The sequence below is a fragment of the Solea senegalensis genome, linkage group LG21, assembly GCF_019176455.1.
Source record: "Solea senegalensis isolate Sse05_10M linkage group LG21, IFAPA_SoseM_1, whole genome shotgun sequence".
Taxonomy (NCBI): domain Eukaryota; kingdom Metazoa; phylum Chordata; class Actinopteri; order Pleuronectiformes; family Soleidae; genus Solea; species Solea senegalensis.
The window spans coordinates 17,356,129-17,370,292 of record NC_058040.1 but is presented as its reverse complement, the minus strand read 5'-3'; the positions used below and the strand labels follow the sequence as shown (position 1 = coordinate 17,370,292).

The window sequence follows — 14,164 nt, the reverse complement described above, 5'->3', positions numbered from 1 at the left end:
GGGGGAGTGAGTGTACATTTTTATAGATAAGTTGTTCAAATCAGTTTTTCCAGTTGTCCTCTACTAGTTCTTGGTGAATGGACACTTTTGTGTCACCACACTTCACCACAACTATCCCTGAACTCTCCCTTTAACTCCTCCTCCTCCTCCTCTCGTTTCCCTCTCAGCGCCTGGTGAGGATGAACATGCCCATCGCCGACGACAACACGGTGCAGTTCACGTCCACGCTCATGGCTCTGATTCGCACGGCGCTGGAGATCAAGCTGGCGTCTGGTGAGACACTCCGACGTCCAGACGTCCCAGAGTTCCTTCAGTGTGGCCGAACACACACTGATAACGTGTGTGTGTGTGTGTGTGTGTGTCCACAGGCGTCCTGGCTCAGCATTTGTGCGACGCCGACCTGAAGAGGGAGCTAAAGAGGGTTTGGCCGAACCTGTCGCAGAAGACCATCGACCTGCTGGTGACGCCACATAAATGTGAGCTTTGTCTCTCAAACTCATTTTGTTTTTCTTTCTTTTGATTATATTTAGATAAAAATGTCCTTTATATGCAATAAAAGCAGAAAAACATCCTTAAATGGAATAAATGAAATATAATAATGGAATAAATTTGCCAACATTGCCAAAAGTGGCCGTTCAACCCAAGATGGCGGCCTTCCTGTACGACGTACAGCAAAGTTGTCGTTGACTTTTTACATGTGTAAAACGACAAAAAGTCACCCGATGAAAGCTGATTTTCATTTTCGTAAGCCCCGCCCACTTCCAGTTTCCCACGTCATAAATAAATACATAAAGCGTCAATGAATCTTTATTTATATAACACGTTTCAAAACATAGTTACAGACAGATTTACAACAGCCATTCTCTGACTAGATAAACTAGATTAGATTAGATTTTCTGGATTTTTCTTGTGGAAAAATGAACAAACAAAGTCACGGTTCATTAATCAAACATAAAACTCTTGTAAACAGCCGGTTTATAGTTTAACAATCATTTTAGACGTGACAGAAATGGCTGTGCAGATGAGCAGAAACGTCGTTATATACACTCGTTAGCTTCTGGCACATTTTATTTGTTTAAAAACCTTTGTTATTTAGTAAAGAATGTGACCCCTTATCAAATGAATTTCACGGGGCTCAGATGATAAAAGGCAAAAACTAAAGGGATTACAGGCTATAAGTCAATTAGATAACATAAAATAATATATAATATGTATTATTTGATTGATGATTAATAACAAATGAGGGATAAGATTAAAGTCGAGAAGACTCGCTGTTCCTTCCTCTGTCTCTGAGCTGAGATATGATGCTCATGTGGCTCCATCTACTGGCCTGATAGGAGAACTGCATCCCTCACTCTCTCACTCTCTCTGTCTTGTGTCCTCCAGACAATGAGCTGACAGTGGGGAAAGTCTACGCCGCTCACATGATCTTTGACTTCTACAAGCAGAATCGAGCTAAGCGACTTCAGCAGCAGCAGCAGCAGCAGCACGCAGGAGGACTGCAGGTACATCACACTCTGTTTTATTCCCTCTATTTATCTCATGTGCCTCCATATCTGTACATAGTTTGTGTAAATATGTACACAAGCATATTCTTGTCCATAAAAAGTCCAGATGTGATTCATAAAGTGAGTCAAATGCACTGTGTGAGCAGATACAGGTGTACCTAATAAAGTGACCACGTTAATGCCTCCACTGTGTTCTGTGTTGCAGTGTAAACTGGGATCGTTGTTCCGACCCGTGCTGCCCCTCACTCACATACAGGAAGTGGAGCCGCCGACCTGCAGCCCCAAACAGCCCCTCTCACCCCAGCCCGCACCTGTCACTCAGCCATTAGCGCCGCCCACTTCCACCACCACAGCCGTCACCTCGACGAACAAGGACTCAGTGTGAGTATATGAGGGTTAATGACACAGCTGAGCCGTGTTTGCCTCCGTCTGTCTGCTGCTGGTCAGCAGGTGTCACTGATGGTTGCCATGGAAACATGGCTCTTTGTGCTCAGTTTACCCTGAAGAGTCGCTCACATGTGACACTTAGAAATAAACCCAGCCTTCAAAAGAAGAGAACACTGATTCTTCTTCTTGTCACTGTTTGTGCTCAGACTGAACCAGAGGAATTCCATCAGACATTCCCAATCCCAATCCGGAGGATTCTCGCCGGAATCACAGAGGCCCAAAGCTCGGAGGAAACTGCAGCGTGGTCAGTCAGAGGACATGCCGTACTCCACCAGACCTCAGGTACAACAACTACACCGATGTCACAACCATCTACACCGATGCCACAACCATCAACACCGATATCACCACCATCTACACCGATATCACAACCATCAACCATCAATACCAATACCACCACCATCTACGATATCAAAACCATCTATATCACCACCATCTACACCGATATCACAACCATCTGTACCCATCACCACCATCTACACCGATATCACAACCATCTACACCGATATCACATCTAATATCACAACCACCTACACGATATTACAACCATCTAAACCGATATCACAACTATCTAAACCGATATCACAACCATATAAACCGATATCACAACATCTAAACCGATATCACAACCACCTACACCGATATTACAACCATCAAATAACAACCGATATCAACCACCTACACCGATATTACAACCATCTATATCACAACCATATAAACCGATATCACAACCACCTACACCAATCGATATTACAACCATCAATATCACAACCATATAAACCATATCAACCACCTACACTGACCGATATTACAACCATATAAACCGATATCACAACCCTCTAAACCGATATCACAACACCTATATTACAACCATCTAAACGATATCACAACCACCTACACCGATATTACAACCATCAACACCGACAACCATATAAACCGATATCACAACCATCTAAACACCGATATCACAACTATCTACCGATGCCACAACCATCAACCGATATCACCACCATCTACAGATATCACAACCATCAACCATCAATACCACCACCACCATCTACAATATCAAAACCATTATCACCACCATCTACAGATATCACCATCACAATATCACCACCATCTACACCGATATCACAACCACACCGATATCATCTACACCGATATCACAACCGATATTACAACCATCTAAACCGATATCATCAAACCGATATCATATAAACCGATATCACAACCATCTAAACCGATATCACAACCACCTACACCGATATTACAACCATCAACACTGATATCACAACCATCAACACCAATATCACAACCACCTACACGATATTACAACCACTACACCGATATTACAACCATCTAAACCAATATCACAACCATATAAACCGATATCACAACCAACTACACAGATATTACAACCATCAACACCATATCACAACCATCAACCAATATCACCACCTACACACAACCATCTAACACAACCATATAAACCGATATCACAACCATCTAAGCGATATCACCACCTACACGATATTACAACCATCAACATATTACAACCATATAAACCGATATCACAACCCTCTAAACCGATATCACAACACCTACACTACAACCATCTAAACGATATCACAACCACCTACACCGATATTACAACCATCAACACCGATATTACAACCATATAAACCGATATCACAACCATCTAAACCGATATCACAACACCTACACCGATATCACAACTATCTAAACCGATATCACAACCACCTACACCTTACAACCATCAACACCGATACACCATCACACCCATCAACCATCTAAACCATCACAACCATCTACACTGATATCACAACCATCAACTCCAATATCACAACCACCTACACCGATATTACAACCATCTAAACCGATATCACAACCATCTAAACCGATATCACAACCATCTACACTGATATCACAACCATCTAAACCGATATCACAACCATCTACACTGATATCACAACCATCTAAACCGATATCACAACCATCTACACTGATATCACAAGCATCTCCACTGATATCGCAACCCCGATATTGTAATCTTAAACATTTAGCTAAACTGATATTACAACTTGGATTATTTATCGATACTGATATCTTAACCTTGAGTATTTATCAATACCGATATCACAAACTTGGATTATTGGATTATTTCGGGTGTCATATTTACTACGATATCTGATTTAGTGATTTTGACCAGAATCGTGCTGATACTGTTATTTTACAGTCTGTTCACCTATGATTATTTCTCCTACTTCCCTTCTTCTTCATGTCTTCGTGTCTTTGTGTCTTTGTGTCTGTGTCTTCATGTCTTAATGTTTTGTGTCTTTGTGTCTTCATGTTTTGTGTCTTCGTGTTTTGTGTCTTTGTGTCTCTTGAACCAGGACGTGGTGCAGCTGAGACAGGTGGAGGTGGAGGACGTCTCAGACACAGAAGCGTACCCAGGTCTGGACGCTCACTACAGAGCGGCGTCTCTTCCTCGTCTCAACGCCGAGTATTACGTAAGATCTTCACGGCTCGTGACGCACAGAGCAGAACTAAGATCTCTGCATTCACTCTCTCACTCACTCACTCACTCTCTCACTCTCTCACTCACTCACTCAAACACTGAGGATTTAACTGGATCTTGAAGAGGAAATAAATAAAAAAGCCTTTATTGTTATTTTACAGTCTAATGAAACTGGTGCAAACACAGACACCACATTGAATACAAATGGAGTTAAGTTTGGTCCAAACCGGCTCCTGTACTGCCCCCTAGAGGACAGTGAGGTGAAGAGTTATATGAATGTTTTTTAATGATGAAAGTTCATGTGTCTGTGTCACATGTGCTTGTTCATGTTTACGTGTCTGTGTCACATGTCTCTCTCTCTCTCTCTCTCTGAGTGACATGACTGTCGACAACAAAACCGATGATTCTCGATCCTCGTTCAGACGTGCTAACGTTAATCTGTGCACATTAATCCGATGAACATATGAAGCTGTTAACGACACATTTGTGCCGAGTCATTAAAAAAAACATCATTCTTGTGTCATTGCTGTGATAAAGAGCCCAAACATGACTCAGCTAAAATGCTTTTGCTGATTTTTATTGACATTTTTACAGTCATAGTGTAAAGTGAAGCATGGATTATTTTGGATTCTACATTTTTATCTGTCTGATATCAGATCCAGTGATTTTGACCGACATGGACCAATACTGATTGATACTGACCGATACTGAGACCGATATTGAGACCGATACTGACCAATACTGACCAGTATGGACCGATATCTACCGATACCGATTTCAATCCATAGTACTATAATTAATGCAGTTTTAAGGTGTTACATTGAATAATCTATAAATAATCTATAAAAGTCAAGCACTGGCTTCTTCCTTCCTGAATCAAATTCATCCTAGGGCCCCACAAAGGCTTGGAACGGCCCTGTGCTCTCCACATGTGATCAGATTACAGAGGACGGACGTTACTACATCACTAACAGGAATAAAATCCAGTCTGTCCTCTTCCTCTTCTCCCTCCTCTTCCTCTTCTGTCTTCCCTTCTTTGACCCTGATTTCAATGCCCACTGCTAATGTTTTGCCCGCCTCCCTCTTGTGTGTGCCGTCTGATAGCGGATCTACCCTCGCCACGCCCCTGGGACCCACCTGGCAGTATGTACCACCACCTGCTGTACCACCACCACCACCACCTCCTCCTCCTCCTCCTCCTCCACTCTGTTCTTCCTCCTCTCATCCTCTCTCTCTCACCCTCACACTGCCATCGTCATAGTGACACTCCCACATTAACACACCGGTCATTTCACGCAGACGCTGATCGACACAGTTACAAGCAAACACACACTTTTATAGAATCAGATGCAACAATGTTCACGTGTGTTGTTGTAAAATCTCTGTCCTGCTTCTTCAGACATGGTTCAGGTTGTTTTGAAGTGTGGTTATGTGACGCTGCTTTTAGCCACAGTTTAACTCTACAATATCACTCTATATGTCATCTCGCTCATATACAGCCTCTTCTGCCTGTAAACTGAAGTTTAGTTCACTTTGTGAACTTCTCACTCTCCTGCACCAAAGTCCAAAGAGAAACTCATCAATTTTACGCCACAGAGACACAGGAGTGGTTGAAGCTGCTGCTGCCTCCATCACTAACTTCACATGATTTACTAACTCACTAACTCATTTACTGCGGTGACACCAACTGACCACATGAGGCAGCAGTAGCTTAAAATTCAAATGATGATTTTCTCACTGGACTTTGCTGCAGGAGAGAAAAAGTTTTAGAAACGTCCGTTTTTGTTGTTAAAAACAATAATAATAAAAACAATATACATTTTGTGACATAGATTCGATGACCTTTTGATCAGTGGCCAAAGTTTGAGTTTGTAACAGCCCGTCATACAGCAACACTTCAAAGAAAAACAACCCAGAACTATCCCTTTAAGTACAGTAGTGCAGTACTACACTGTGGTAACATGTGGTTTTGTGTATATGGTACATGGTACATGTAGTGTAGTAGTGTGTTTTGCTTCAGTGTGTAATTAATTGTGGGAAAACAACAATTATATCACTGAAAATCTGTCATGTGACGTTTCTTTCAGTCTTAAAATCTTATTTTTCTAACCATCAAACATGAAAGAAAGCAAAAAAAGTGCTTTCGTTCATGTAAAATACATTTTTATTGACAATTGGTAAGATTTTAAGACTGCGTATATGAGATAAAACAACTCAATAACATGAATATTTTGTTTTTTTACAGTGCTGTTAAGTTGATATTTGAGACTGTGAGGCAGGAGCGAGAGGAACAGCAGAAACATCAATCTGGACAAAAAAAACTCATCATTTCAAATCAAATTGGAGTCCGAAATGACACAAAAATCCTCACAGTGACCAGCAGGGGGGGTCGTATCTTTGCTGCTCTTCCAGTTCCTCATTGAAACAGTTACAAGATGGTGTGATGTCAATGCGATTTAAATAAAGATAGAGCCTTTAAAGCTGCTACAAGCAATATTATTTACAATAACAGTGGATCACATGACCTCACTGACTCTGTTCTGACCTCTTATCAAAGGGAAAGTTCCATTTATTTGAAGTATTTCAGTAAAAATACAGAAAACACTTAACAAAAGACTCATTTTATCAAATCTACACTAGCTTTAAACGTTGATTACCTTTAAAACATATGTGCTTCATCTTGCCATGAAACATTATTCTCCCTCAAGAAACTAAAGTTTTCATTTAAAGTAACATTTCAGGCTCCATTGAGAAAGTCAGTGATTTTAGCACAGGAGCTGCTGGTCCACTGCTGCCTCGTGTGGTCACTTTGTGTCACTGAGGTAAATGTGAACAAAGGATTTTGAATACCGAATCACACAATGACACATTTGATCTTACTGACGGAGGCAGCAGTGGATCAACAACTCCTGTGTGTGTGAGGTTAAAATTGATGATTTTCTCTGTGGACTTTGGTGTGGGAGAGTGAGTGGTTTGCAAAGGTGACAAGACAGTAGGTGAAGTAGATTATATGAGGTGAGCTCTACAACCCTTGTGACCTCAATGACAACTATTGATTTGAGACATAGGTGGCGCTCTAAAGCCTAAACTTTCCCTTTAATACTTGTTCCAAACAGAGCTATCGTGATAAACCTGTGAGTTTTAATGTTTCGGCTCCAGGATTTGGCTCAAACCAAAAGAGAAAAGTAAAAAACTAAAGTTCTGAATTGTCCAGTGACATGACTCCATCTTCTCCTCTTCTGTTAAACTTACAGCTCCTGTAAGTTCTGTCTCAGATCTGTGTTCATTCTTCTCAAACTTTTTCCTACATAATTTCCTGGAGAAGAACGGATTTACCGTCTGGTCTTTGGACTAAAGGTTTCCTCCGCTGGTGGTGTCGTGTGTGTGTGTGTGTGTGTGTCGTGGATGATGTTGGTGATCCAGAACAAGTGCTTCTGCTTCACTCTCTCTCTCTCACGCCGCCTCTCTCCTTCTCTTCCCCTCGCAGCCGATCGTCGACCTCAGTCCGATAAAGCGCTCCGCGTCCTCGCTGACTCCCCTGCGCCACCACGAGGCCGCGCTGAGGGAGTACGACCTGGAGCGGCCCGGCCGCGCCCAGTCCCCGACGGGACCGGGACACGTTCTTCAGGGTCAGGACAGAACCCACCACCATCACCACCACCACCGCTGCCACCGACGCAGGGACAAGGACAAGGACCGGAAGCAGAAGTGTGTGGACAGAGCGGCGTCAGTGCAGCCGTCCAGCACTGTCGGTGAGACACAGAAATCAATATATACTTAATATGTTAAGAATATGTTCACAGCTTTGTCTCACTGTCAGACAGACTGAAGTTTATAAACCACTCACTCTCCCACACCAAACTCCATAGAGGAAATCAGGAGCTGCTGGTCTAACTGCTGCCTCGTGTGGTCACTTTGTGTCACTGAGGTTAATGCGAACGAAGAATTTCAAAAGCCGAAGTTAGTAAATGAATCACGTGAACTTAGTTTTGGAAGCAGCAGTGGATTAACAGACTCCTGTGTGCTGTGATGTTAAAAACATGTCAAATTGATGATTTTCTCTATGGACTTTGGTGTGGGAGAGTGAGCGGTTTATAAACTTCAGTTTCCAGGCAGAAAATAGTAGAAACAACAGCGAGATAAAGCTGCAAATATGGATTTATTGATTGATGAACCTTTATTTCTTAGTCTAGCCTTAGTCAAACATACTGTAGATAAGAAAACCCTTTAATTCATACATCACAGTAATGTTACAATTCATATCAAATCAGAAGCCAGATCACTTTGATGTCTCAACACAGCGAGAGACAAAGAGAGAGAGGAGAAATACTTTATCGGATTAAAATTCCATGATCAGGTTAAAGGTAAAGGGTTTCTGCTGAGGTTCAGCCCAGGATTATCAGCACAGAGAGAAAGAGAGAGCGAGAGAGAGAAGATGGAAGTTCTTTATCCACTGTTCCCTCTGTTCTGTCTCTGAACGTCTCTTTAATACAGCGCAGAGCTGCACTGTCGTAGTTCTTGATTTTAGGGCTCGAACACTGAAGTTGAAGAACGAGGATTGTAGTGAATTTTGTGACGTCCCTGGATGATTTTATGCCTTCATGTATTATGCTTTTTTTGGTTGTTCTTCTTCTTTTTATTCTGTTCTTCCTATTATCCTTGTGAACGTGTCACCTCCAGAAAACCTCCGATCTGACACAAACGTTCACTTGGACTCGAGGATGAACTGATTAGATTTTGGTCGTCAAAGGTGTTGAATAATGATGAAATGTTGAGACAATCCTTTTCATATTTGCCCTCATATGTTCACTTGGACTTGAGAAAGAAGTGAGTAGATTCTGGTGGTCAGAGGTCAAGGTCAAGGAACAGGAACTTTGAGGAAACCCTTTAAAAGTTGCTGTAAACATTCACTTGGACTTTGTTGGTCAATGGCCGAGGTCAATAAGACCTGTAAAGGTCTTGGGGGAACCTTTACATTTTCAAACGTTCACTTGGATTCACGGTTAAACTGATCAAAAGTCAAGGTAACTGTGGCTTTAAAAGACCCCACATGATGTGAACGTGATACCTCATGAAGATTGTGAGGGAATCTTCTCAAATTGGCTCAAACGTTCACTTGGACTCAAAGAGGAACTGATCAGAATTTAATTTCAAAAAAAGGCAAAGATCAACATCATTTTGGCAACTTGAAAACAAACCTTGTTTCCTCTGAAAGGATTCCCTCGTGGAGTTCTGGATTGGCTCAAACGTTCACTTGGACTCAAGTGGTTATAAAAAGTCAAAGATTAATGTTATTATGGCTTCAAAATATGTCCTCCTTATCTTTTAAATGAAGGAACATTTTCAAATTTGAGACAAACGTTCACTTGGACTGAAGATGAACACATTTGATTTTCCAGGCCATAGGTCAATGTTCAAGATCACTGTGAGGGAATATTTTCAAATTTGGCACCAACGTTCACTTGGACTTGAGGGTGACCTCACTACATTTTTGTGGTCATATGTCAAAGGTCAAGGTCACTATGGCCTTTAAAACAGTGTTCTTTCTTGTGAACGTGACATTTCATGGAACCCGTGAGGGATTTCTTTCAAACTTGGCACAAACGTTCACTTGGATTCACGGATAAACTGATTTAATTTTGGGAAAAATCTGCAGGTAAAACCTACAAATTTGTCACAAACGTTCACTTGGACTCAAATGTAATTTATCTTGGATGTTGGTGGTCTTTCACAAGGTCAGCGTGACCTTGAAGAAACCTGGATTACCTTAAAGCAAACCTCACACATTTGGCACAGATGATGGCTGCTGTGACCAGACAAACATGTTTCCCAACCCAGTATCCTGGCGTTGAACACAGTGGTGGAGGCTTCTCAGAACCGCAAGGCAGTAATTCAACACTGGGGGGCAGCAGCTGGTCTTCATTGCTGGGGATGAAAAAGCCTCAGGATTTATGTTTCCTGCTGGTTTTCCTTGCTCTGTTCCTCTCCATCTTCGTCCGTGTCATCCTTACAGGAGATCTGACACGTCGCCGTGATGAATGGGCTTCTGTGTTTCTGTCATCGCAGCTTTAATCTGGAAACTGGAATTAATCCAGCGCCCGAAACAACACAATTTCCCTACAGTGCTTTGCTTTATGCCAAACACACGCACACACACAAAGAACATCAGTCATTTCCCTTTAATCAGAGGTGTAATGAAAATGGACACTACAAGAACATGATGATAGTGTTTTCATCGCAGAGCTGAGACACGGATCACGACCTTTAATCTGATCATAAATCCGAGAAGCAGGGTTCACATTCATGACAAGAAACTGGATTTGAGACAAAATGAATCCCTCAGCACCCCTGAAACAAAGCTAAACACATTTCCTCCTGATAGTTTGCCGTCTTTAAAGTTCTCATGCGACGATGTGATGTGCTCGACCTCCAGATTCGTTCACCGACCCCTCAGATGAAGGTCTGTCCAGAGAGCGCCCGAGGGAGCGCGACCGCAGCCGGCCGCACGAGAGGAGACACCACTCGTCGGCCGGGGAGAAGCAGCGCTACTACTCGTGCGAGCGCTACGGCAGCAGGGAGCAGTGCCACGCCAGGTCAGCTGGTCCCAGCAGATCCACGTCTCCTGGTGAAGGACAGGACTCTGGGTTCTTTAAACTGGTGAGTTACGCTCCTGCAGGTGTTTGACTGTTCAGCCTCCAAACTGACCGGTTGTTCGTTCCGTTCCATCTGTCTCAATATCTTAAGAATGTCCTTAGAGGATTTGTTCAAATTTGGCACAAACCTTCACTTGGACTGGAGGATGAACAGATTACATTTTGGTGGTCAACAATCATAACCTCAAGATAATCCTCTCAAATTTGACACAAATATTTCTGATGGTCAAAGATCGCAATCTTAAGAACGTCTCAAGAGAGAACCCTGTCAAATTTGACTCAAATGTTCACTTGGACTCAAGGATGAGTGATTTGATATTGGTGGTCAAAGATTGTAATCGTAATATCATCTCAACGAAACCTACTCAAATTGCCACAAATATTCCTAGAGCAGATTAGAGTTTGGTCATCAAAGATTGCAATTGCTGAGAGAAAGTCTTTGCAAATTTAGCAGAAACATTCACAAGCAGCAATGGATCAGATATTGATGGTCAATGATCGTAAACCTTGAGACCACCGCGAGAGAATCCTCTCAAATTTAGATCAAATGTTCACTTGGAGTCACAGAAGAAGAACAGATTAGATTTTGGTGGTAAACGATTGTAATCCTAAAGTCGTCTCGAGAGAATCCTTTCAAATTTGGCAGAAATATTCACTTGGATTCAAGGATGAATGGATTAGATTGTGGTGGTCAGAAAATTGCAATCACCTTTTGGCACACATCTTGGAGTCACAGATGAGCAGATTATGATTGTAATCTTAAGAATGTCTCGAGAGAATCCTTTCAAGTTTGGCTCAAATACTTACTTTAGACACAAGAATGGGTCTAAAGTAAATTCAATTCGATTTTTGATGATTTATTGGTAGTCAACGATCTTGAGAACGTCTTGAGAGAATCCCGATTTGTGGGTCAAGAACATACAGATTAGATTTTGGTGTTCAAAAGATCGCAGTCTTGAGATCACCGGGAGAGAATCCTCTCAAATTTGGCACAAATGTTCACTTGGACTCAAGGAGGGATGGACGTAACCTTGAGAAATGAAACCTTGAGAACTTCTTGAGAGAATCCTGACACACATGTTCACTTGGGGTCAAGAACATACCGATTAGACTTTGGTGGTCAAAGATTGTAACTGTTAAATCGTCTCGAGAGAATAAACTCGGACTCGAGGAACAATGATTTGATTTTGGTGGTCAAAGATTGCAGTTGCAGAGAAATTTGGTACAAATGTTCACTTGGACTCAAGGTTGAACAGATTGGATTTTGGTGGTCAAAAGATCTTAATCTTGAGAACCACCGGGAGAGAATCCTCTCCAATTTGCCACAAATGTTCACTTGGATTCAAGAATGAACGGATTAGATTCTGGTGGTCAAAGAATGTGAACTTATCAATGCCAGTTCCTTTGCTTCTTTCACAGTGACCTGCTCAACCTTCTGTATCTTGTGTTCTCAGTATGGCATCAGCGTGGGTAGAACTGGCCCGGTCACCTCAGATCTGAATACTCCGGGTCGCAGTCGCAGGCAGCTGCCACAGACGCCCCTCACCCCTCGCCCCGCCGTCGCCTACAAGACCGCCAACTCCTCACCGCTCCTGTCCAGTGCTGGCACCACTGCGACGGGACACCAGACTCGCTTCAGCCGCGGCCTTTCAGAGCACGAGCGATTACTCTGGGACCACGTGTCTCCGATACCGGTCACCCGCATCGGCTCGGACCCTAATGTAAACCGGACAGAGGACACAGAGGACTTTCAGGACGCTGTGAGCAGCCACGGAGGAGGAGGAGGAGGAGGAGGAGGACGCTCTGCCAGAACCACTGCCTCAACCACAGCCGCAACTGCTGCTGCCGCACCCGTCACACAGGGCCGGGTGGTTCCCAACGGATACCACTTCACCCTCAACTCTGTGTCCGGACAGGGCAGCAGAGGAGCAGGAAGTCTCAGGGAGAGGGACGAGGAGGACTGGTGCTAACTTTGGCTCAGAACAGAGAGACAGACAGACAGACAGACAGACGGGTTGTCGGTGTTGTACAGTGAAGCCGGAGAAGGAGAAGAGAACGTGCTGTAAACGGGGACCAGAAATCATTCCAGCTTTTTTGTCGAGCTACTCTTGTTTTTTTTATACAACAAACTCTTGAAGGAATAAAGACTCTGACGACTCTTTGTGTCCCCTTTACTTGCACTGAAACGATAGCACATGTGAAAAAAACCCTGAAGTATTTTTGCCTTTGCCAGTAAAATCAGTGTTGGAGCAGAAGACAAAAGCCAAAAGCCCTTCATTCCTGGTGTGAATACAACTGCTCACAACACTGTTTTTATCCTTTTTATTATTATTATTATTATTATTATGACTTCTGTATGCTTGATTTATATTTATGTTTTCCACGTTGTTTCTGACAAGAGTTAAAACGATCATGTTGATGCTACCACCAAATTATGTTTCTTCTCTTCGTTGTCTTCTTCAGGTCTTCAGGGTTTAACGCTGATTTATTTTAGGTTTTAAAGGGATGGTTCAGGTTTTGTTTTTGTAGTGTAGTTGTATGAGGTCCGTACACTGTGCTGTGTGAACCCCTTGTGCCAGGAAACAGCGTTTTCCTGACTAGAAACCAAGGTTTGTAAATAGCTCTCGCTCATACACCAAACTCCATAGAGAAAATCAACAATTTTATGTCACAACTCAGAGGAGTTTTTTAATCCACTTCTGCCTCCAATACTAAGTTCAAATGTGTTATTCTATCACCTCGATGTTTAAAAATGATTGTTGTGATTTACATATGTGACACAAAATGACCACACGAGGCAGCATTGACCAGGAGCTACCGTGTTCCCGTGAGCTAAAAACGATGATTTTCTCTATTGACTTTGGTGTGGGAGAGTGAGTGATTTTTAAACTTCAGTTTCCTGTGCCAAAAATCAGTCCAACAGTAAAATAAAGTGGCATCATGGACTTTTGAGGTGGGCGCTCACACTGTACCTCACACGACCACGCTTCAAAAAAACCCCAAAACCATTTAAAATC

General features: G+C 42.5%; 1 protein-coding gene across 3 annotated transcripts in view; it reads left to right on the top strand.

Moving 5' to 3' along the window:
* The window catches only part of LOC122758028 (voltage-dependent N-type calcium channel subunit alpha-1B-like), a 75,351-nt gene extending 61,772 nt beyond the window's left edge, over positions 1-13,579 (top strand). For all 3 annotated transcript variants that reach the window (XM_044011811.1, XM_044011810.1, XM_044011809.1), the window contains 10 exons: positions 168-273; positions 369-476; positions 1,387-1,505; positions 1,714-1,889; positions 2,102-2,237; positions 4,370-4,486; positions 5,599-5,637; positions 7,982-8,246; positions 10,928-11,151; positions 12,602-13,579. In XM_044011811.1, coding sequence (XP_043867746.1) covers positions 168-273; positions 369-476; positions 1,387-1,505; positions 1,714-1,889; positions 2,102-2,237; positions 4,370-4,486; positions 5,599-5,637; positions 7,982-8,246; positions 10,928-11,151; positions 12,602-13,117 — 1,806 coding nt within the window. In that variant the 3' untranslated portion in view covers positions 13,118-13,579. The remainder of the gene's footprint in view (positions 1-167; positions 274-368; positions 477-1,386; positions 1,506-1,713; positions 1,890-2,101; positions 2,238-4,369; positions 4,487-5,598; positions 5,638-7,981; positions 8,247-10,927; positions 11,152-12,601) is intronic.
* Positions 13,580-14,164: the final 585 nt, after the last annotated feature.